The sequence below is a fragment of the Ranitomeya imitator genome, chromosome 2 (genome assembly GCF_032444005.1).
Source record: "Ranitomeya imitator isolate aRanImi1 chromosome 2, aRanImi1.pri, whole genome shotgun sequence".
NCBI lineage: Eukaryota > Metazoa > Chordata > Amphibia > Anura > Dendrobatidae > Ranitomeya > Ranitomeya imitator.
Window position 1 is genome coordinate 722,642,691 of NC_091283.1, and position 26,713 is coordinate 722,669,403.

Sequence of the window (26,713 nt, forward strand, 5' to 3'; positions counted from 1 at the left end):
TGAAATCACTGAGATAACATTATGCGGAAGAGGGAAATGACATAAAGATTACATTCGATAGATAGCGAGGGGAACATAATGGACGAAAAAGTAAAGATGGACACGAAGACATGGGGAAGGATGGAAAATGTTATTCAAAGGCTGAAAAAAACAATATAAATATACAAAACGGGAGAAGAAAGCCTTGAAAAAGATAATGTAGATAAGTGTAGAGGGACCAGACATGGGAGGCATGTATTAAGAATACAGCTCTGTCTATAGGGCCAAATGTACAACAACATTTTTATCAGGATTTTCTACCAGTATTTATAAGGAAAACCCTATTAGAAGATCAAAGAAAATATAATGGAAATACTTGCACTTTTCCTGGTTGTGGTGAAGGTGACCTTAGGCTTCACCCTCTTCTGCACTGGAGGCTCTGCTCTCAGCCGTCTTCTCTGATTATGTCCAAAATGCAGGACACAATGGAAGAGCCTGCTGATGACTAGTTTAATGGCAGACAACATGGCCGAGACCCAACACTCTATGATCGGTGAGCTCTGTGCTTGGCGTTGCTAGTGTCCGTCATGTGATGTGTCTAACACTACTGTCCTGTGACGGAGCGGAAAAGAATGCAGGTGTGACTATGGCCTAAGCACATGCTAACTATTGCTGTACATGGCCAATGGTTAGTGTACGGTATTAAAATGCCATTGTTTCAGAAAAGGTGTGCATCCGATGTTGGATAAAAGGCCCACAATTGGCTCCATATTAATATGGAAAAATACAAACCAGCTTAACAAGGAGTGTACGGGATACTCGGAAAACTGTGCAGAAATGCCGCGCTCACAAGCAGGAGAGCCAGCTTGGCTCAGCAGCAGGAAACATGCTATCAGACGGGGAGCACATATGGACTAGTATGGCAAGTTTCCATCAGACAGACCCGTCCATGGACTGACTATGGCTAAATGAAAGCTTCATAAATTGACAAGAACTTATTTTAAGTTCAAGCTAAAAAAATATATAAAGCTGTAAAGAGAATTCAAGGCGATATTCTGAGCTGTATTGCAGCCATCATTTTACAAAAGCACTAAATGATGTAGAGCCAGGGACATTGATTCCAGCAACGTGTCCTTTAGTGGCTGTTTAGTGCAATTTTGATAACATCACTGTTTTATCAATAGGCATACTGCGAGGCAGTCTAATTGTGCCCCCACCGCTAATCAGCAGGTTTCTGCCTATGCACAGTGTACACAGAAAGCTGTCAATCCATGTTGTGACCTGTTATACAAAGCTCAGAGTTTAGAGATCTGGTAAATCTGCAGCAGGTACAACAGTTTTTAATCAAGAGCACAGCAGTCTTGTAAGTGACATATCGCTAGAATTAGGGTTTCTACCCCTGCATCATGCGTCTCTCAGATACGTTTGCAAAAACCTAGTGACACATTCACTTTAATGCTGAATGCATTCAATGAAACCCAAATACAGACACAAGGTCCTCCATGGCGCCATATGATACTCCCATATGGCGCCATATTAGGAGACATTCTCTTCTACAAGTGATTCTTCTTGTAGACAATTTCTTCCTAATATCCCATCCTCTATATGGTTTTGTATTACGCCCAAATTCCAAGTATACCAAGGCACATAAAGGCCCTATAGAACAGGGGCTGACATATCATCATCAGTACAACCACACAGGAGGTTAGGGGCCACATGCAGCTCCAAAGCTTTATGATGAGTTATTGAACCCCAAAGGGCCCATATTTTGTTCCTGCACAGGGGCCCGCTTCTCTTTGTGTCCACTCCTGTTATGGCCTATTACGGCCTTGCTCAGTGGGAAAGAGCCTTTAACCGTGGATTTGTGTGTAGTTCTTCTGACTATTCCACAAACTTGAGTGGGAACCTGCTTAACAGGGAATGGCTAGAAGGTGTTTGAGGAGTAAAAGCTGCTTCTTAAAACTGATGAAATGGAAAATGACAAGTGTCTATAGCAACCACTTTTCATTTTTCAAAGGTACTTTTTCTTTCCTTTGTTTTGCTGAATCTCCCCCTAAGTTTGGAAGTGGCCATGGAGCTGTGATTAGCTGGCTCTAAGAGTTCCGCAAAAGTCAGTCATGGATCAGTAGTTGTCATGTCCACAACTTTAAGTGGTAAAGGTAAAAAAAGCTTGCATCTAATAGCTCCAGTTAAAGGGCAAAAAATAAAAAACGAAGAAACAGCAAATGAAAAAATGACATCACATCAATGTTAGGAATGTAGTATATTTCTGACTCCAAACTTCAATATTCAAAGTGTTATGAGGTTAATGTCTGTTACCTTATACCTTTTATGAGAGGATATAACAGGGGGTGAGGGCTTAAGCACTTTCTGGCTGGTGTAAGTGGGTTGTCTTGGACTTTTGTCGGCCCCAAACCTCACGGAATAGCCTCTGGCGGGCACTGCGTTTGTTTGGGTAGGGTTGCCGTTGACTGCTGAAGACTTAGGAGGTTGCCAAGCCTTATAGGTGGCACTTTGTGGCACTGAAGCACCTGTAGGACTGGGTAATAGAAATTACAGTGTGCATTCAGCACATTCCAACTGAAGGGATAAAGTCAAATTATCACACAGATACAGGCTACTGGAAGAGGTCGCTGTATAATCTCGGTTCCATGTAAGCCATGGACTGTCGTACAGGGTTAGAGTTGGAAGCCTAAATCTACGCATCTCGTAAAAAAAAATCAAATATTATGGATGTTACATTTAAACGGTAATGAATATGCATTTCAAATCCTTTTTCTACTCTGTAGATTTTAGAAAGCGCTGTTTCCTAATAATTATAATTTATACAGAAATAGTGGAATATATGATGTTCATATCGACAAGCTGGAAGCTCAATGAACTGCAGAGGTTACCTGGCTTCAGGAGATTTGGGAGCATTTTCCTTGCCGCTGTGAAAGAAGAGGATATGGTGAACGTGTTTAAGGGATGATGTGGATGGAAAACAATGCAGGGGTTCCATTATTAGACATACCCGCCATTTGTGATTTACATTTCAGCCATGACTCACTCAGTCCATCACGGAAATATGTCATGTTATAGTCTATCTCTAATATTCTTTGATTTTAGGTTCAAGCTATGTGCCGTGGGCTCTGTGCACATGGCCAGATTGGGAGCTTCCCCAAGCTTGTCTTCCTGATCTTAGAGGATGGGATGTCACCCTGTCATTGACTGCAGATATACGGAATGCTCCCTAATACAGTTCTGTGCACACAGTTTTCATTTTCCTTAAAGTGTACCCCTAGTAAAAAACAGATCATAGTGCTGTTAGATCATTATATAAAGTATCTTCATCAGATGTTTGCCTTGAATGCTCATCTGTTTGTATTATAGTTTTCTACTTCATGTCCACTATGGTGAGCCGCACTATATCTATAAGGCTCTTGTATCTCCTCCTCATTACCTGGTAGTACATGCCTATATCTGCTGAAGATCTATCTATCTATCTATCTATCTATCTATCTATCTATCTATCTATCTATCTATCTATCTATCTATCTATCTATCTATCGCTCTGGCAAAAAATAGGAGACCACTGCAAAATATTCAGTTTGTCTGATTTTATTCTTTATAGGTATATTTTTGAGTAAAATGTAAATTTTTCTTTTATTCTGTAAACTTTTGACAACATGTCTCCGGATTTCCCAGCAAAAAATGTTGTATTTTTTTTCTGACAAAGAAAAATGGTCAAAATAAAAAAAAAACAGTGCTTTCAGACCTCAAATAATGCAAAGAAAACAAGTTCATAATCATTTAGAAACAACAATTCTAATGTTTTATCTCCGGAAGAGTTCAGAAATCAATATTTTGTGGAATAACCATGATTTTTAATCACAGCTTTCATGCGTCTTGGCATGCTTTCCACCAGTCTATCACACTGCTTCTGGTACAAAAATGTAAGCAGTTCTTCTTTGTTTGATGGCTTGTGACTATCCATCATCCTCTTGATTACATTCCAGAGGTTTTCATTGGGGTTCAGGTCTGGAGATTGGACTGCCCATGACAGGGTTTTGATGTGGTGGTCTCTTAATTTTTACCAGAGCTGTAGCTATCTATCTATGCATCTATCATCCATCTATGTATAGTATCTCTCTCTCTCTAGTTCTATCTATCTATCTATTCAATATTTTCCTCCTTGTCATATGTACTGAAACGAATAGAGTGTGCAGCCAGTATAATTCTAGATTAAAAGTCGCATGTAATATATACTTTAGTGTGTAAATTAAAGTTTCTTCATGGATCAATGGAGGTACACTTTAAAAAAGGTACATAATTAAACCTGCTACATTTGAAAAGGGTTTTGGTAACCTTGACTTATGGTGAGTCATGGATTTCAATGCAACTGGTGAAGCTGAAGTGGAAAAATGAATTATAAGTTGGAAAACAGAAAAGTGGACACAATAATATACCAAGAACCTCCAAACATCATGCAATACAAGTTAACAATCACTCTCAAAGCAAGTAAGTGAAAAGCGTGTTGAATAAAGCAAGGTGTTCCAGATGAAGTACTCTAGGTATGTATCAGTAGCAGGGTAAGGCTTCTAGCAGCATTAGGCCTTTTGTTTGGTTTACATTTGTTTTTGCCTTAAATCACAATTTTTTTTTTATGTAAGAAAAAAATATCATGTTTTTCACCTATACATAATGTGTGGGAACCTTTTCTATTAGGTAGCAGGGAATAGACAAATGTTAGAAGAATGGGGGTAGAAGGAAACAAAAATTGATTAATAGAAACATACATAACGAGTGGTAGTCACTTTGCCTGAAAATATTGATTTTTTTTTACGTTATTATTTTTATTGTATTTCTCTTTTTTACTTTTTTATTATTAATATTAATCGTATTGTTACTATATTTTATACCTAACAATGTATTAAATTTGTAGAACTTTATATGCTATATATTTGGTGCCTAAACATGGTAAATAATCCCTATATATATATTATATATATTTAACATGTGCACAGACTACATATATAGATATAGTCCAAAAGAGTGTTTTTTTATATGTTAGACGACTCACATAGGTTACTACTGTGACCCAGCCGGAGCCCTAACAGGAATTACTTTTAAAGCTATCTACATCCTCGTGACATGGATATTGTTAAAACTGTGCCAGAACTGGTAGCCATTGTCAAGTCTCAGACTAATTTGGATCTGTGGCCTGACAGACATCTGGAGACAGTATTAATACATGACGGCAAGGAGTCATTATTAATATATGTGGGGGTTATTATTATAGCAGAATGGGATATTGATGATATATGGTGGCACAATGGGGCATTGAAAATATACATTGAATGTGATCTAACGGCAATCAAACATTAGATCCCTATTATCTTTGATTGCTAGGAATACTCTCAAATCAAGTTTTTTCCAAATTCCACTGTACACTTAAAAAAATATAAAAGTACCGTAAATGTTAAAAAAAACAACAAAATAATTGAAAAAAAATCTGTAAACAAAAAAAAAATTCTAATATCTCTCCCAATCAACCTGCACTGTCAGGAACAATTTTTAGTGACATGAGCATAGCTTACAGCACAGTAGACATCATGGATGCATGTAATAATTCATCCATATCACAGAATATATATTTCATTAAATTCACATGAATTATTACCTGGAACTAGTCCCTGAGTCGCTGCCTACTCTTACACCTACAATAACATTTTTTTGTTTGCAGGTGCTTCTCCCCCATTTACAAATACCAATTCCAACTGAAAGCACCACTACAGCTTTTTTTTGAGTGCTGGAGTGGTGCTACTAATGCAAGTCTTATTCTTACTAGACATTGTCTTCTCTTCCCTGCTAAGCTCCGGTCTGTCTCTAGCAGCAAGTGACCTGCTGGATTGCTGTAGTGTTTGCTGAAGTCAGAACTCAATGTAAGTCTACAGAGCCAAAACAAGGCCCTCATACACTGAGAGTTTGTGACCGTTACCTCTGACTTCCAGTCAGTCAGAAGATGCAGTCACAAGATGGCGGCACAGGACCCAATCAGCGCCGAGAACAGCCAAAGATGGTGGCTGGTAAGTATTGGACTAAGGTCAGGAAACATAGATTAATGGCACCACTCCAGAGTTGAAATAATAATAAAAAACACTGGAGGAGTGATGTTTTACAATTGGGTAAAGGTACTGGTGAGTGTCATGAGGTCTACCTACATGGCGGTTGGTGGCTAGCCTTTTTTTGGACCTAGTTTTACACTTAAATTATCTGACTGGCTGACTATAATGTTTATAATGGTCTATATATCTATATTATTTATCTCTCTACCCCTCTTGTGTGTAAATTAGATGTACCAGATGGATGTTGCACTGAGCTTTTGTAAGACCTAATAGTATGACCACGCTATCCTATTTAGGTTTTTAATCGGTTGTTTTTAAAGATTTTTGTTGACAGTTTTTCGTTAAATTTTTGTGCTGCTAAAATTGTTCTATGATTATTGAGTTATAATGGTGGATAATTGAAGAATATATTGCATGTTTGAAGCGTAATTTACAGGTTACTATCAATTATTTTTGATACCCTCCACTAACTAATATAGTTGTAAATTGGTTTTGGGATTATGGTCCGGTATTGGATATAAATCTTTAAGATCTTTATTCTCAGACGTTAAAAAAACTATGTCAATAAAGCAAAATATTTGGCGTTGCTAAATTGAGAAGTGGGAATTGTTTTATTACAGGAAATCTATATGATCCACCTAATTATTTTAAATTGCAAAAGAAAAAAGTGAGGAAATAAGCAATGTTTTACTTAAAAATCCAGATAAAGCTTTTGTACCTTTATATGTGCCACCTTTTCCCACTTCCACCCCCCCAAAATAAATTAAATATTAAAAATAAAAAAAAGGATTAACTCTTAGAATGTGGCATTTGTTAGGTGAAATTTTGTGATGGTTATATTGTCATAGCTAGTATTGAAATGCAGCAAAATATAATAATTTAGAATAGATATTTTTCCACATGTTTGTTGCTGTGCATAAATGCAATTTAAGGTAATTTTTGCGAAAATGCATTTTGTTATTTTTAATGTTTTACAATCATTTTGCAATTAATCCTCCAAATAATTGAATCTAGTTTAGATTACTTTTTGCTCTGCAGAAATTGAATTTCAAGCAAAAATAAATTTTAAATTTTTAAAGTTAATTTTTTTAGATTTTCTATTATTTACTTGTGTATTACAATAGTCATTTTTTAAGACAACCAACATGAACATTAAAGACAAAACCTAATAGTGATTTATGAGTTATCACTGAATTTTTAGAAGGGAGTGGATTCTAACTTGAATTACAGGCACACCCAATAAACGCTTTCTATGATTTTTAATTGTAGGAAGACGACAGGTAGATAAAAAGACATAAGGAGAACATAGAGAAGCAGAGTTCCCATACAAGTCACATGCGTTTAATGTATGAATGTGATATTCAGGAAAAATGAGCCGTTCTCTCTTCTCAGCCACAAAAGACGAACAGCCCACGCTACAGGCCTTTGACGACAAATCTCTTTTCACGTTCTACATAGTAGGCACTATGCTGATATGAGTGTGTTCTGCTAACATATTCTACATGCCCTTCAAGGTTAACAGGACTGATTTCTATTGATGACAATAATTCTAAGTGGAGGTTTTATTTTTGCCTTTTTTTAGATTTGCACAAAATTAACAGGACATAATGGTTGGAAGATTTTTTTGTCATGGAACCCTGAATTAAAAACTGATACATTATGTTATATGTAGATCAAGGCCTAAGCGGGGGAGGTGCATGACAAAAAATAAATAAGTCATATACCTCCATTTTGAGCCCAAGGTTGGAGATAACACAATATATGAATTGTTTTCCCTGCGATTTAATAAATGATATAGGTCTTTTTTACATGAGAGTAGATTATTTTTTCCCTTCTGAACTAGGGTAAAATGTTTTCGTTTTCTTTCAAGAAAGAGCCCAGTAGGGAAAATATCATTTTGAATTATTGGCAAATATATAATATAATTTATATCAGACAACTGCTATACTGTAGGTTCAAATGTAATAATGATAGGCAGATTGATAATGGCTCTGTAATTCATTGGGAACACATATGTTTAGGCCTTCAGGCAAGTGAAGTACTGTATTTTCTGGCGTATAAGACTACTTTTTAACCCTTGAAAATCTTCTCAAAAGTCGGGTATCGTCTTATACGCCAGGTGTCGTCTTATAGGGCAGGTGCGGAGTAATCTGCGGTTGCCGCATATTGTGGGGGGAGCGACGCTAATGACAAGGAGAGGGGGCGCCTCACCGGGAAGGTGTAAGTGAAGCAGAGGCAGAGAAGGAGATAATAGGATACAAGGGTGAGCCAGATTAGTGAAAGGAGTGTTTTTCTAGGCACAGCACCGCTCTCTCTCTTATTTGCATAACCCTGGCATCCCAGACGCTGACAGTTTGCTTCACTTACACCTTCCTGGTGAGGCGCTCCCTCACCTCGTCATCGGGACCACTCCCCCCCCACTATATACTTCGACCGCAGATTGCTCCGCACCCACCCTATAAGACGACACCCGGCATATAAGACAACCCCCGACTTTTGAGAAGATTTTATATTTTAACTGGAAAAGTTGGGGGTCATCTTATACGCCCAGTCGTCTTATACGCCGGAAAATACGGTAGATAAAAATCTTAGATTACTAAAAGTGCACAGATGCAATCCTTTCCAATACAGGAGGACTAAACAATTGAAAGCATTATTATGTAGTCAATACACGATCATGATAGAAATATCAGTATGCAGATATGTAGCTGTATTTGAACATAATTAATCACTACTCTACGAAGAAGCCCCTTTTTAGGCACATAAATTTGAATATTTTTGTGTTAACACAAGCAAAGTTATGGGAAACTGCAGTTGATGCTCAAAATATCTCAAGACTCAGTGCAAGCTATTTCTCCATGCCTACAATCAGATCTGAGAAGGTCATCGAAGTCTGACATTAACATTAACTGGCCTTTCATTTCAATTCTAATGCATAGATTTGTTGCATGATACATGCAGTTGACATTTCCTGCATTCAATGCGTGCAATGCACAGTCCTATCATATTACATTGCCTGCTTTTATGGGAAGTACGAATGGATTTGAGGAATAGTGAGCGGGAATGAGGAAAAGGGATAAGATGTTAGTGCAATTAAACAAGCGCAGGCCACAGCAGAAAATGCTACTTCCCTATACCATAAGCAATCAAGCACATTTACCTTGAAGGCCGATATTTTTGCTTTGTTTAAGATTAAGACTGGCAGCCTCATGGAAGCATCTTCACGGATGCACAAGCTTGCGGCTTATTGGTTCAGTTTGGGATTGCAGGAAGGATAGGTTGCCCACGTGCTACATTTTATCTACTGAAGCTGGTTTTATATGTGCACTAGAAACTGACTATCTGATTTTATGCGTCTAAAACAATTGATCGTCAATGGATGGAACCACAAAATGTGAAGTCAAAAAACCCTCTAATTTCACCTACATGAAAATTATAATGCCTTATAATCAACACATACATAGTACTGTAAGAAATTCCCAATCATACTATCTGGAAGCTTCTCGTAGAAAGCTGGGATATTTCATGCTTTCCCTGATCTATCATTGACTGTAGTTACTGAGATAATTCCAATACACATTTCTCTAACTTAAACAAAAATGTAGAAGAAACTATTGAGAACTATACATGGACTCTTTGAAGGACCGTGATATGTGTGGAGCTTGTGTGATAATTGATCAATCCATAAATAGAACTTCCTTAGAATGGGAAATCATCCACAAGGTTTCTGGGTGAAAATCAATTTGGAAATCACTGTAGCACAATAACTGCTCCTTCTTAATATCTGTTCCTTATTTGGATTGATGTACAATTTTTTTTTTAGGGTTTATAGTCTAAGACAATCATATATTGTCTAAAGTAGCAACTGACGTTTTTACTGACGTATATATAGCACGAATATTATATATTATTTTTTGCCGTAAAGAAGCGCATCTGGAACAATGTTTCGAGAAGTAGGAAAATGGAAAAGTTGGCCATATATTTATATAATGATTGCCAGATCAGGACACGTTGCGTAGGAAAACCTGACTACATTACTTTGGTACTATGTAGCCCCTGCGGGGTATAGAGGTGTAGGTGGTTGGCAAATATCTTTGATACTATTTATGCCTCTAATAACCATAGAATTGTCTCATCATATCAAAACTGTCTGTAATAAGTGTTTGCCTAGTGGTGTTCGACAGTCCCGCATGTATTTATGGGCTGAACTGTCAAACACAGCAGTCTGATGTATATGGATAGCACTATTGTGGATAGTTTGACTAGGTGCGGTCTATGAGTCAAAAATTGTAACATTTTATCTTCGTCCTTCAATAACCTGCCTTCTGACATATATTTTTGATGCATTAAATGTAAGGCCGACAGTTTTGTTCTTCTACTGTCTTGTAACCCTAAGAGTGTTCATGTGTCTGTTATGTCATAGAGCCGTTCTGCTAGACACCACCGGTAGGGCTTATTTTCTTGATGTGTGGCATACAAGGATCCTGGATGTGATCTTGTGTATTCCTTGTTTCTCAGTGTGTCCTGTCTACCTATGTATGGCCAGCTTATGAGATTGGTTACATGTAGTGTTAAGCGATACCTTCCGATATTCAAAGGTATCGGTATCGGATGGTATCGGCCGATATCCAAAAAATATCAGATATCGCCGATACCGATATCCGATACCAACGCAAGTCAATGGGACACAAATATCGGAAGGTATCCTGGATGGTTCTCAGGGTCTGAAGGAAAGGAAACTCTCCTTCAGGCCCTGGGATCCATATTCATGTAAAAAATAAAGAATAAAAATAAAAAATATGGAAATACTCACCCCTCCGAAGGACCCTGGCTGTCACCGCTGCGAGCGTCTGCCTCCGTCCCTAAGAATGCAGTGAGTGAAGGACCTTCGATGATGTCGCGGTCAGGTGACCGGTCACTTGACCGCGACGTCATCGAAGGTCCTTTACTCACTGCATTCTTAGGAACGGAGGCAGACGCTAGCAGCGGTGACAGCCAGGGTTCACCGGAGGGGTGAGTATATCCATATTTTTTATTTTTATTCTTTATTTTTTACATGAATATGGATCCCAGGGTCTGAATGAGATTCTTCTCTCCTCCAGACCCTTGGGAACCATACGCACCGCACATGCCGATTCCAATTTCCGATATCGCAAAAATATCGGAACTCGGTATCGGAATTCTGATACCACAAATATCGGCCGATACCCGATACTTGCAGTATCAGAATGCTCAACACTAGTTACATGACCTTGAAGCAATGTGTGCTTCACTTGGCTGCAAAGTGCCAACTGCCAGCGAAAGTTTAGGGTGCTCTAAAAGGTAAAAAAAAATAATTTACAGCATTCTGTATATCCAAACCTATGTCCATTTCTTCAGTGCCATTATGAGGACATAGTCATGATCCATATCTTTACATCGGTATCCTATGAAAATATTAAATTGCTGTAGCACAAATATGTTGAAGTTTGAATATGGTCCATTTTTGGCCAAGATTCCCAAACTTTGTGTAGTATTAACCATGGAGTGATATGATTACCCTATTTTGGTTTAGTAGAATAACGGATGCTATGAGATTTAAGGCCTTAATACCATTGGTGAAATTAGGTAAAATGATGGCCATCTATGAGCCCTAAAAATGACTGAAACACAATCAAGTTGCAACATTTATCACATATCCAAATGATAGGTAATAAAAGTATAGCACTGGAAGTCCCACTTCTGATTATCAGAAAGGGGTCCCGTTATCTCTGTTTGATAGACGTGGTAGTCAAATATGAGCACTATTGCATCATTCATTGTCTATGGGACTGATAGAGATAAGACCCTCAGCAATCATACAACTATCTCCTGTTCCAGTCCTGAGGATAGGTGATAAATGGTGTCCACGGGCCAAGTAACAACCCATTTTATCTAAGTCTTTAATTCCATGTGAAATAACCCACCTTTATTTTAAATCTCCATTTGTGGTCTGCTAAATCAGTTGCCTGATAGTCCCTAGGCATATGGATATTGAGAAAATCCTTAACATTTTCTTATCTTTCTCAATCAGGCTATTGATTAATACAAAAACGTGATATCTTTTTTATTTTTTATTAGCCTCTTTATTTTCACAACACAAGCACATAATGTGTCTCTATTAATACAGAAGATCATAAGCAAAAGCAATACAAGAAAGTTAATGTGTCATTCAAACATAAACACAAACCAGCGCCAAAACCATCACAAGAACATGTCTTATATTACATCAGTATCTTTGCTGCAATGGTGAAATAGCTAAGGAAATGAAAAGCAGGAGGCTTTCTAATCTGAATTGATCGCATGATCCTAACTTCAGACTCTTCTTACTGCGCAAACTATTCTTCCCCATATATTGGAGTTAACTCTTTATTGAGGAGTAATACTTATCACCCACTGCTCTGTACTAGAGAACACACTATGAAAATGAATGAAGCTAATATCTAAACTTATTTCTATATTTAATAAATAAGAACTGACCTAATAGATATTATCTTTTCAAACTGATGACCAGAGTATCATCATTAAAGCTCAAAACCATGTCAAGTATACACACACTGTACAAACGTAAAAGCTTAGAACTCATTTAAAACAACTCTGTGCACACTTTGCATTTGCACAAATCGCAGGGCATTAAAATGTACAGATATTGCCGGCAAACACCACATAAAGGATATGGCTAGCAGAAAAATAATCAACTGCACTAATGAATATCACGCTTTTAAAGAGAACCTGACAGTTGATACATGGTGCTCCCGATCCACAGGCAGCATGTATCAGACACTGTCTGCAAGATCTCACTTTGAAACACTGTGGCATTAAACATACTTTAACAGCCAGTCGGCAGGGGAGACCAGTCAGACAAGTGGATCCTCGGCAGCTTCTCCCCACCCACTGCCATTGATTGACAGGTCTCTCTCTATACATGCATGCAAGGAGGGACAAGTCAATCAAGGGCAGCAGGTGGGGCAAGCTACTGGGGACCCACCTGTCTGACTAGTCGCTTGTGTGGCTCGGTCCCAGGCAGCTTTTAAAGCATGTCTTTCTCTGAAACATGTTTCAGAGTCAAACATATACAGTGGGTATGGAAAGTATTCAGACTCCTTTATATGTTTCACTCTTTGTTACATTGCAGCCATTTGGTAAATTCAAAAATGTTTATTTTTTCACATTACTGTACACTCTGCACCCCATCTTGACTGAAAAAACATAAATGTAGAACTTTTTGCAAATTTAATAAAAAAGAAAAACTGAAATATTACATGGTCATAAGTATTCAGACCCTTTGCTCAGGCACTCGTATTTAAGTCACAAGCTGTCCATTTCCTTGTGATCCTCCTTTAGATGGTTCTACTCCTTCATTGGAGTCTAGCTGTGTTTAATTAAACTGATAGGACTTGATTTGGAAAGGCACACATATGTCTATATAAGACCTCACAGCTCACAGTGCATGTCAGACAAAATGAGAATCATGAGGTCAAAGGAACTGGCCAAGGAGCTCAGAGACAGAATTGTGGCAAGGCACAGATCTGGTCAAGGTTACAACAGAATTTCTGCAGTACTTAAGGTTCCTAAGAGCACAGTGGCCTCCATAATCCTTAAATGGAAGAAGTGTTGGACCACCAGAAGTCTTCCTAGACCTGGCCGTCCAGCCAAACTGAGCAATCAAAGAAGAGTCTTGGTGAGAGAGGTAAAGAAGAACCCCAAGATCACTGTGGCTGAGCTCCAGAGATGCAGTAGGGAAATGGTAGAAAGTTCCACAAAGTCAACAATCACTGCAGCCCTCCACCAGTTGGGCCTTTATGGCAGAGTGGCAAAAAGGAAGCCTCTCCTCAGTGCAAGATATATGAAAGCCTGAATATAGTTTGCTAAAAACCACATGAAGGACTCCCAGACTCATCATCTCTGGTCTGATGAGACAAAGATAGATATTTTTAGCGATAATTCCAAGCTGCATGTGTGGAGAAAACCAGGCACTGCTCTTCACCTGCCCAATACAATCCAAACAGTGCAATGTGGTGGCAGCATCATGTTATGGAGGTGTTTTTCAGCTGTAGGGACAGGACGACTGGTTGTCATTGAAGGAAACATGAATGCGGCCAAGTACAGAGATCTCCTAGTTGAAAACCTCTTTCAGAGTGCGCTGGACCTCAGACTTGGCCAAAAGTTCACCTTCCACCAAGACAATGACCCTAAGCACACAGCTATAATAACAAAGGAGTGGCTTCAGAACAACTCTGTGACCATTCTTGCCTGGCCCAGCCAGAGCCCTGACCTAAACCCAATTGAGCATCTCTGGAGAGACCTAAAAATGGCTGTCCACCAACATTCACCATCCAACCTAGGATAGGATCTGCAAGGAAGAATGGCAGAGGATCCCCAAATCCAGGTGTGAAAAATGTGTTGCATGATTCCCAAGAAGACTCATAGCTGTACTAGCTCAAAAGGGGCTTCTACTCAATACTGAGCAAAGGGTCTAAATACTTATGACCATGTGATATTTCAGTTTTTCTTTATGAATAAATTTGCTAAAATTACTATATTTCAGTTTTTTTCAGTCAAGATCGGATGCAGCATGTACATTAATGAGAAAAAAATGAACTTTTTTTTAAATTTGCCAAATGGCTGCAATGAAACAAAGAGTGAAAAATTTAAAGGGGTCTGAATACTTGCCGTATCCACTGTATGGCTGAGATCATACCACCAGTGCCTGATACACGCTGCATATATATCGAGCAGCATGTATCACCTGCAAGGTTCTATTTAAGCAATCTTTATGATTAGTGGCAATTTTGGCATATGTGACCCGAGGGTCCTCATTCACATGTCTGGTGCTGTCATTTAGCAGCATTGCAGAACTAATATCGGCCTCTCCACAATAAATTCACTCCTTTTTGCCCTTTTTTTGCAATGCTAGTAAAATACCTTAGCTACTTAGGCTGCATATGTTCATGGCTGCAATACATGGTCTATAGTCAAACAGCTAATCCATCAAGCCAGAGTCCATTATTCACCTGCATAGCAGGCATGTACCTCACTCAATCCTACAGCGACAGCTTCAATCCTACATTCTAAATTACCAGCCTATACAGTGATCACACAAATCCTGATACATGTTAGTTTACAGCTTCTTTATTTATAGCAAATGAAATACAAGAGCTGAATCCAAACAGCATATTAAATCCAAACTCACAGCAAATATCCACTATAATTATGATATCATTGATAATGGGGGAGTAAAATGAGGTAAAGACAAGCACGAAAAAAACAAACTCTTGTATTTTTCTATTTATATATTTATATTTTCATGTATATGGTGTGCAGTGGATATTTATGTTCATTGCCTTTCAATAGATATTGTGTTACACGTGGGCATTTAGCTTTTAACATTAAGGATTTGTGCCGAAAGGCCATGATGCCAGGTGCGCAATTTGGCAAAGCGTGGGCTGTTACGTTCCGTTTCAAACTTTTCCCTGTGGCATGGAAAAATAGAGAGAGAGAGAGAAAGAGAGAGAGAGAGGAGGAATAAAGGGGTTAGGGACAGTGACCTTCACTCTCCTGCCTACACACATGGCAATTTATTTGGATTTCTCAATATGCCAAGATGGCCCAATAAATAAGCACCTTGTCAATCGACTCAATGAATAGGTGCCTCCTTAATATTTGCGCTAATGTATTTGTTTTGTTATATATGTCTACATTTATTTGGGTTTATTGAGTCCAAATATAGCTGGGATCTTGGGAATCAAACTGCAAGTAGAGGATCCAATAAGTAATTGCCAAAAGGCTTGTCATGTTTAGTAATAAACACTTGGTAAAATCCCAGCAGGAAAAATCCAGTTTCTATGAAGATAGTTAGACTTAAAAAGGTTTCTACTATTATGGTATTGATAACCTATCCCCAGTGGAGGTAATCAATATCAGACCGGTGGGGATCCAATACCCAGGACACCCAACAATCAGCTGTTACCAGCTACTACGCTGTTTACATCTGCTGGCGATGATAAAAGCTGATTGGTGGCTGTGCCCAGTGTTGGACAACCACTGATCAGATATTGATGAAGGATGCTGAAGAAAGGTCCCCAATATCCTAAAACTGGAAAACCCCTCTAACACCTCAGCTATAATTGATATATTAGGGGTCTTTAATATGTGCTACTATGTTCACTAGTTATTTTGCTAAGGTATTGTGCTGATGACATAATCTAAAGGGGTCATGCCCTGGCGACAGCTTCTCTTTCAATGGCTGTAAGTTCGTTACATTGGTACTAGAAACCATCCTCAATTGGCAGCCGCAAATAAAGTGAAATATTTTCAAGGCGGGGATTGATTTCAATGCAGCATTGTTTAGGTCATCACATGGGTTCATGCCACCACACAGATGAGAAAGGAGATTTGGCCCTAAATGAGCTAGGTCCTTTACCCTTGTCAAATACGGGATGTTCCCTTAAAGAATGGCTTACACAACTTTCTGACGTTTATGTTTGTGAAATTGACTTCAAGTGTCATTTTCAAAATGTCTACCAACTTCCTTGTATGTTAACATATGCCTTGTTTAAAGATTACTATCCAAATAAATTGCTCACTTAGTGCCACAACATCATATATAGATGAACTTTGCCAGGATATAGATTTTTTTTTTTTAAGAAGAAATGGTCACCACTTTTTTGACTATAGCCAATTGAAAAGCCAATAGCAGATTAACGTCAATGTTAAATCTGGTTTACATTTGTGTTTATTAGATCTGCTTAAGAGCTTTAGGCATTTTGTTATCTATTAGGATGGCCACAAGATTTTGCTGCTAGTTGCCTACCTTGACCTTCTTAGTGCATCTTCATCAGGGTCTTGCACTGCAAGAAAAGTAAGAAAACAGAACTTAAGAATACAGAAAAACAGTAAAATTATCTATTTGTCTATCTATCATCTATCTTTTATCTATCTATCTATTTGTCTATCTATCTATCTATCTATCTATCTATCTATCTATCTATCTATCCATATTCCAAATGTCTACAGCAAATCCAGTGTATTATGGCTTTTTTGTATGGAGCTGTGATAGGAGACCCAAACAAGTGCATGGGGGCTTTACAGTACATCTGTATATCTCCAACCTCTTGGTAAGCTGCCTCTGCCAAAATGGACAGGTTTTGCTAACTTTTTTCTAATCTATTTGATGACCTTAAGAAGCGCACACTCACTTATTCAACAATTAAATATTACATAATAATTTAAAAGCCATAGCCATAAAGTCTACTCACAGTATTCTGTTCCCGTTAACTGTGCAAGGACACGGAATGACTTGGACTGCAGGTTGGCAGCACGACGTGCCCAATCGTCAATTTCATATTCACTTTTGCCCTGATTTTTAAGCACAGCCTGATATACTGGAGAAGCAATGTCTACATGAGGATCTTTAACTGGGACGTTACTGCAATGTAGAAAGAGGGGAGTTGAAGATTTGCTACAAGTAATTCTTATGTCCATTTTATCTGGAAGTATATCTGGGAAAAAGGTGAATGAATGTATTTCACAATCAATAAAGATTTGCATAGCTTCGCTTTTTCTAGCACATATTAGCACTTAGTGGTATGTTTAAATCTTGCATTTAGTAAAAATGGCAGAATAAATTATTGTTTCTAATCTAACAAAGATCTACTCATGATTATTGTATTTTATGGCCTCATTCCTTAATATTTTTCAAATATTAAAGAATTATGCTAGGGCTATATAAACACTTCTGTGTAAATTAATAACGCACAATGCACTTAGAATAATTTTACTCTATATTCGGTAAAGTTTAAACTTATGGGTTAGACATAAAATATGTCCACTTTAGACAATCCGATTTTGTTAAAGTTCTCTGGTGATCAGATCACCAATTATACCACTGTTGGCACTTTCATCGCTTAACTGTAACCTATGGGAGGCACACTAGTAAGTGTTCCGTAATCTTAAACGCAGTTGAAGCATTGGATGGTTCCCAATTAAATATATGGACTTTGTAATGCATGGCCAGATCCTCCAGAGCAAAAACTACTCTTACTAACAGATGAAGATCCTAAACTCAGGACCCTACTCTGTTAACCAGACAAAACCCTTACCACTTCTTCAGGACAAGCGTCAGGTGGGAGAAATTGGACAATTGCCATGGGTCACCATCCCCAAAAGAGGCAACACCGAGACACTAAATGGCTACAAGTTTGGTGCGCTGGTCAGTTTGTTCCTGTCTGCCTTCACCAACCAAAATCTGCACTGATAATGCCAACCCTGCATTATCAGTGCAGCTTCTGAGGTTATTAGGACCTCTGGTGAAATCAAGGTTATTTGACCAAAGATTTCAACCTGCTGAAATCATTAAGATTTGAGGAGGAGAGAGCCTCAAATGGGCTGATATATATTCTCCACATTCTCCCTGTGTATGGCATTGTGTGTGTGTTTGTCTGTCATTGAGTGTTTATGCCATACAGTGTGTGTGTGTGTGTAGCATGGAGTGTGTTTTCTAGTATACTGTCTCTGTATCCAAAAAGTGAAAAAGGTGGCACTCACCAGATAAAATCCATGCTTTATTAGACAAACTTGTAAAATTTCATCTTCAGCTGGAGGGAGGGCAGTGGAGTGCGAGGACAACGAGTTGACTACGGGTCAGTGTAGTGCAAAAGCGCTATTCAGCACGAAACGGCTCGTTGTCCTCGCACTCCACTGCCTCCCTCCAGCTGAAGATGTAATTTTACAAGTTTGTCTAATAAAGCATGGAATTTATCTGGTGAGTGCCACCTTTTTCACTTTTTTGGATACTGCATCATTGTTTCTTCTACGGTGAGAACCCAAAGATTTGGGTAATTAAACCTAAGCGGTATTGTTTTCAGCATTGTTTACTTATTTCTGACAGCCAGTGGCGGTGCGCTGCTCTTTTGAACTTTGTAATATACTGTCTCTGTTTAGCATGGAGTGGGTAGGTGAGTGTGTAGCATACAGTATTTGTGTAGCTAACACTGAGTTTACTTTGTAACATGCTGTGAGCAACATGATGTGTGTGTAGCATGGAGTGTGAGATTGTGTGTATGTGAAGTGTACGGTGTCTGTGTCTAGCATAGAGTTTGTTTTCTAACATTGCGTGTGTAACCTTATCTGTGTGATTGTAATATACAGTATGTGTGGCATAGAGTGTGTGTGTAGCATGGAGTTTATGTGTTCATCAAAGGCTATGTATAGTAAGGGTATGTTCCCATGGTCAGTAAATGGCAGCACTTTGGACGCAGCACTTGTCTGCTCCATCCAAAGCGCTGCCGGCTTTTGAGCGCAGGTGATTCTGCATGTGTTTATTGAACCGTGCGGAATCACTGCGTCCAATACATTGAACGGTGATATTTATCTTGCGGAGACTGAGCATCTCCGCAAGATAAATAGACATGCTGCGGTCTGGAAAGACGTGCCACATGTCCATCTCCACAGGGAAGCCGGTGGCATTCCTGCACGCATAGTGGAGATGGGATTTCTTGAACACACTATATGTGATGTATGAAGTCTGCATATGTAGAATAGCATGTGTTCTTCTGTGTAACATAAAGTGTGTGTATAACATACAGTGTGTGTATCATCGAGAGGGTGTATGCATAATACAGTGTGTGTATCATTAAAAGGGTGTGTGTGTAGCATATAGCGCGTGTAGCATTGAGCGTGTGTGTTACGTATAGTGTGTATGTGTGTTTGTTTAGCATTGAGTGTGTGATATACAGTGTGTGTTCCATGGAATATGTGTAGTATCAGAGAAACTACAGCAATATGCTCATTCAAAGAATCATTTTTGTTCCAGCATAAATGATTGGGGATAATTTATGCTGGAACAAAAACTGCAGATCGCTCTGTGCAAACTGGATATGCGCTGCAATAAACAAGAGACCATATGGAGCTATAACAATCGTATTAGCATGAGCTCTGGCCCCATCATTCGCGTCAGCATAATAGGCTAGAAGACGAGCACTACTTGATTTGTAGTTAATCAGCAGTGCCCGCATATTACATATAGTGACCAGCTTTGGTAATTGCACCATAAATATTTGTCCATGATGGTGCAATATCTTAACATTTCAGGCGCACTTTTAATTTTGCTCTGGGACACACAGTGTCTAAAACAGATCCGGCATTACACAAAAAATTGGTCCGCTCTAATTTTAATTGGCCATTGACTTTACAACTGCTTGTAGGATTTAATATTTCTAGCTGTAGGCAAACGACTGCAAGAGAGATTTATTAAGCTATTCCACCATTTTTTTTAGAAAAAATGAACATTTTGAAGCATGTTATGCCCAAAAATAGGCAGTTTTTGAGATTTTAATGCCGCTCTCATTGCCTTCACAGAACAACATATGTACTGTGCCTCTTAAAAATGGATTGCGTTGTATTCTAGTATTATTTTCATTAAGTCCTGTGTATGAAGTAAATGTCCTACTATATGCTTACTTCTACATAGTGATCGTTTTAGGAACATGGTATTTTGTGCTTTCAAGTGGTTTGAGATTTAATTGAGTGTACCTACACAGCGTCAAATGCAATGCAACTTGAGCAGATCTTTCATGTATATAATTATTAGCTTCCACTACTGCCAAAATGTAAATGCAAGAGCTTGCTAAGTAATCATATTTACTATACAATTAAATAACCAGCTTAATACATTTATTTAGGCCATGTTCACATAGATGAATCACCTGTGGACTTGGAACAGTTCTAAGAAATGCTCCTAGAGTTATTTCTGCAGAAAAAAACACTATGTGTAAAATACAAATGTGATGGCTTTTACATGCCACTTTGCCAGTGGTTTGTTCTGGAGTCTTCACTGTTATCACCTTATTAACATGTAGTGATAACAGGACATTTCAATAAACACACAGGCCTGGACTCTGAAAGCTGTATTTAGAAAAACTGCTCTGAAAGGAGCTGATAGTGTGAGGGGGCTGAAATTTGTAACAGACATCAGTTTGTCAGGCACTAAGAGAGAAGGGAACATCTAACTGCTGTACAGAAATCAATGGGCTGCAGAAAGGTGGCTAGTATGGTAGGAGTTAACCACTGCACATTCTTGGCCAACATTTGAGAAGGCACTAAAGGCTGAGCTGCATGGAAACCAGCTGTACACTATGAAAGATAACAGCTGTCATTGGAGGAGAAAGACAATAAATATTTCATGCTGTTAGGTGTCGAGTTCCCGCCTCTGCACAGGGGGAATCTTGAACCATGTCGTCTGAGGTCTCCAATTCTTCTCCAGCCACAGTGGAGTCTGCTCAGCAGAGATGTCGGTCCCAGCATCTGGCTCAAGCTGATACTGTGCATCTGGTTACAGCTGCCATCCCAGGTTCAGCCTTTGTAACCAGCATTGATCAGCGGCGAGCAGACGTTCCAGTCCTGCTTTTCATCTACTGAGCATGCCCATGGGACGATCTCTCATTGGCGGTCAGAGGTCACATGCTCAGGTCCTGTAGCAGCTCTGATTAGACCACCAGGAAGATCCTGAAAGGCTACAGCTATAAAAGGTAAAAGGTTCGCATGGCCACTCGGTCATGCGCTAGTATAAACCTGACAAGGTGTGTGAGTGCTGTGTGTTTGAGACTGGTGAAAGCTCCTTAATGATCCCCATCCCTTTGGTTGTTGTTTGGGTATTAGGGTGAGTGGTGCAAGCCGTCAGCGCCATATCTAGGCTGCACAGCCGGGTTTTTACCACCGGTCAGTGGTGGGAATTCCCGCTTGGACTCAGCATCTGACTCAGGGCATCCTCAGGCGTGGGCTCAAAAGCCACCGAGGGTCAGAGCGAGTCCAATCACCAGCATAGTGGGGGTGAATCATAGAGATCCCACTAGCGTCTACCAGCTGCACCCTTTGACTGCTAACAGGGCACAGTGTTAATTTTGCGACTCTGTGAAGCAGCAGAGTTCGCTTCCATTCACACTGGGTAAAGTTTAACCCACATGTGCACAAGCGTTCATCCACCATTACTTAGCATCAGGTTCCATCTCTACACAGTGTACCCCGGGATGCGAACGCACCTCATATCTCCCTTTATATTATTTTGTGAGTTCCGCCAGCCCTAACACTAGGTAACTAACTTAAGTAATTTCATAACTATAAAATACCCCTTAAATTAGAGGAAAAGTGGCAGAAAAGTCAACAGAAACAGTGTAAATCCTCTAATGAGGTTCATGAATCTAATGCACTAAGATGGTATAACTGGCATCTGAACAAAAGAGAACAATAGTAATCCTCTAAGTCAACATAGCCTAAAGATTGCAAACAAAGGTTTTATTAATTACAGGCAGTGTCCAAAAAAAAGGCTGTTTTTTTCTAAAAACTGTGTCACTCTTGTCCATAGGCTGTGCATCTGGTATAGCAACATAATACAGTCCAATTCAGACAAAATATTACATGTCTTCCATACACAAAAATGTCACAGTTTCTTTTAAAAATGAGCAAGAGTTGTACGTTGTTCGTAGTTCAGTTGCTCTTAAAGCTGTTGCAGCCTCAGTCATGGAGCGGTATTACTAAAAGAAAGGATATCTTACAGTTCTTTGATAAGCCTTTGTTTGCATTTGTTTTTGTAACACAACATATTCAAACACATAATAATGAAAAAAATCAATTACTCAGTCAAACCTTTACATTACATGGTCTTTTAAGCTATGAGCTATTTTGATTAATATATCTATATCAATTTCCATTTAATAAGTACATATATTGTATGTACTACGTCTTAATTACTCTTCATATAAAGGTTTGATTGTGTCATCAACACAACAACATTATGACATTGACTGTTGGTTCTTGGTATATATATTGCCACATCATGAATGGATACATTTGTCACATGTACTTTACCCGGAGCAGGTTTGAGTGAGCGGTCTTGGCATGAGCTTGCAAAATATGTAAAAAATGTAATGAATCTTTATTCGTACCCCACCTATTCATGAAGGATGATGGCTTCAGAATAGAATTATGTAATCTGTTGATTTCACATATAAATTAGTTTAGTCCCTTTACAAACTAATTCCAGATATCATCTTCAGTGTGGGAACGCAAAGTTTACGGATAGCGAATGCTAAGGAAACGTTAAAGATTTGGCAACTGCAATGTGATTTGGTTGCATAGATTTTGCCTTTATGTGTTATCAATCTTGTAATAACTAGTCACAAAGCTCGTAATATAGTGTCAAAGATTTTACTTGTAATGAGAATTTCCATAAAACTGGTGAATTCCAATTGTCTGCCTAGAATGAACTAGCCATATACTTCTACTGCTACATTTTATAGGCCATATCGAGAGGAATGCATTAAGGAGAAGCCTTCCTACCTTAGAAAAGCTAGTATCCAACTGAACAATGACTTCTACTAATTACATATCACTATACATTTTAAACCTAGCAAAACCCTAGGGCTTAAACTAGTGAAAGTTAATTCTTTACCGAGAGATTTCCGTATAGCAGACTAGAGAACGCACACTTTGTAGGGGGGCAACAGTGTATAGACGTGTGAAAGCCACATACAGACTAAAGCAAGCACATGGATTGGTCTCGTAGAAGTGTCTACAAGTGACTGTGTCATGTGATGGCTGATAATAAGATCAGTAATAGAGAAGGCAAACTGTCCTTGCCAGATTCATAAAAAATAGTTAACAATACCCCGATATCCTGTGACATAGAGCAGGAACACACCCAGAACAGCTGACCATTGAATAGGAAGCGTAGCACCGAAGTAAACACTGTCAAAGAAATCTTTAGATTTTCAAGAGAAATGTAATGTATTTGTGTCTCCATACTCATTATTAATATGTAGCAAATGACACATCGATAATCATGAAGAAAAGTCAACATGCATGTTATTAAAGGGAATCTATCACAAAGACAGGCCCCTTTAATTAAAGCATGGAGTGCATATCGCCCATCAGAAAGCCAATGAAGAATTGAAGTGAAATGTGCCCTATGCAAATGGATGTAGGACACTGCCTTATCCATGGGTTTTCCCATCTTACAAAGTGACTGCATATCAGTTGTAGGGTAGGAATCACTTTTTGATTGGTGGGGATTCAATTTTGGCACAACATTGCATTTGCCCACCAATGCAGGTAGCTGCACCATACACTACCTGCATGGCTAGGTGGCCAGGCTCCAAGGAAAACACTGAAGTGATAAATTAGCACTGTGGTGCTTTCATTGGCAGAAGTGTTGGGAGTGCCACCAATCATGAAGTGTGGCATATCCAAGAGATGTGCCATTAATATAGGTGATGAGGATATTTCTGATCTTTCTGCAACTGAAAAGTGCCAAGTTGGTCTCACATGATGCCCTTTTCTTAATATCATTCCATGGAGTCCAAAAAAAGAATAGGAAGCAACTTGGCACTTCTAAGTGAAAAAGATGGTGGTCTACTACATAGCGTACTTTGCACTTTTCCCTTTGGACCTTGATTAGCCAATCTGAGAGATTTTAATTGTCATATTTCAATTTCGAGGGCCAATGGATTTTCTATTTTTTAATGTATACAATATCTTTTTTTTACATCAGTTATGTGCATTGGTAATGGTATTGTAAATTAGGGCGATATAAAGACTTTAAGATGAGCTGTAAAAAATGTTGAGGTACTGTAACAGGAATACTTAGAATGACCTTTTTTTAATACAAAAACATCCCTGTAGAGTGTAAAAACATGAAATTCCAAGAGGAATAAACCTAGCCTTTGTAGGATTAAGTGAAAAAATGTCTACTTACAGCTCGGGCGTTTCAGGAGCACTGTGATTGATACGACCAAACCCAACAGAGCAGTGCATTGAGGTTTGGTGACCATCATTATGGTGATGTGATAGGCACAACAGAGTGAAGTTAGTATGAGAAGTAAGTTAACAAGGAAAGGGTGGATAGAGAGGAAAAAAAGAAGAAGAATATAGTCAGTAAAGGGAAACATAAGCATAATTAACAAGTCAAATTTGCCTGAGAAGAACACATGGTCTTAAATACACAAGGAGGAGGGTCCAACAAGCTGGAACCGTTATGAGGTAGTGATAGTGAACCAAAAACACAGAGCGCAGCTCCAAGTCATTGACTTGACTATTGGTTTTAGAAGTCAATTTGCATTACAATAATGCACCCAACTTGTAAAGTAGTAAACATAAAGGAAAGGAATTGATTTGCTTGATGCGTTAATGAATGGAGGAGACGTCAATGACACTTGTTATTCTTGAGATGATTTTCCCAGGAAAAAAGAAGCAAATGAATGAGACAATAATACAAACATGGAAGTAAGAAAAGTTATTGCAAATGGAACACACTGGCAGGTGACAATGTACAAATCAGTGTAACAGATGACTGCGACAAGCACAAGCGGTGTACACATCTATTGTAAATGCTATAGTCCTTCTGCGCTATGCTTTGGGTTTTACTCCGTAATCAAACTCAGCTTAGTCCTAAATTGTAAAGCATTGGGTGCCGGGTGCGTGTCTGTCCAAAATACGTCCGGCCCCATATCGGCTTTACTTGTGTATTACTGACTCAGATTTCACCTGGATTGGGGCAATCTCTTACCCTTAAAATATTACCCAGTGTGGAGGTCCCCAAACCTTATGCAGTTTGCAAAGTACTTTCTTTTAAAAACAATAGATGGTGGTGCCTCATATAAAGTCATAAAGGTGGGAAGTAGATTCCTTAGATGGGATGAGGCTGATATACTTAGTTTGAAAATCAATGCTAGAGTCACTGCATATTACTCAAAATAATAGTCCAGCTAGAATGCATGAGGCTTAAAGGGAAGCTATAATCTATGGCTTTTTAGATTCACACTTCCTGATCCCTCTGGGAGAGTTTTCAGCTGGCTTCTTATCAGCAGAGGCAGATTTACAGTGGCAGGTTATTGCTCTATACAAAGCAGATACAGGATCCACCATTCAGAATAGGCGATGTCACAGCTGACCCTGCTTCCCTTTTCCAATGATCTCTGAACATGCTCATTAGAAACTTTACTTTTTCAATTCAAAATGTCGGGTCGGAGTCTGTTCATTAAAGCTATGTACATATATTGTTTCCTGAAACAGTAGGAAGTCAAATTACAGATTGTAATGTATAAAAAAAAATATTAGCAGAAGTTTGTAAAAAAAAACCCATATACAATGTGCAAAAATGCATCAAAAAAACTAATTTAAACAATAGGTCACTTTCTGAAAAATCTTCCCTTTAAATTAGCAAGGCTTTCACCCAATTTTTCTTGAATAGACGGGGAATCTTGTCTATTATCCATTAATAGTGATATAAACATGTAACATGGACAGACCAAATGCTGGAAAAAGTCCCCCCATCAGCTACGTTGTTTAGTCTAGCCTGTTGGAAGCTGAGTCAGTAATATGTGGTTACACAAGACTATCTCAAGATGGCCTTTGTGCCTACGCTGTAGAACATCCATAGACTGCACACACTGTACACACATCATATACAATCACTGCACACTTAATTGCTACAGACCACACTGCGATGACTTATTACGCTATGTTATATGTGCTCGGTGTGTCGGGTCTATTTATTTTTTATTTCTGAGGAGGCCTCAGCAACATTCTGAAACTGCCCTGGTCAGCTCTTATCTCCA

At 38.7% G+C, this 26,713-nt stretch overlaps 1 protein-coding gene across 3 annotated transcripts in view; it reads right to left on the reverse strand.

Annotated features, from left to right (window-relative positions):
- The window catches only part of LDB3 (LIM domain binding 3), a 332,032-nt gene that overhangs the window by 118,291 nt on the left and 187,028 nt on the right, over positions 1-26,713 (reverse strand). For 2 of the 3 annotated variants that reach the window (XM_069753184.1, XM_069753185.1), the window contains exons 7-9: positions 17,363-17,532; positions 16,918-16,954; positions 15,221-15,577 (exon numbers count right to left, since the gene is read on the reverse strand). In XM_069753184.1, the coding sequence (XP_069609285.1) occupies positions 15,481-15,577; positions 16,918-16,954; positions 17,363-17,532 (304 nt within the window). In that variant the 3' untranslated portion in view covers positions 15,221-15,480. Of the gene's footprint in view, positions 1-15,220; positions 15,578-16,917; positions 16,955-17,362; positions 17,533-26,713 lie in introns of those variants that run through there. The other variant, XM_069753186.1, reaches the window with a different exon arrangement.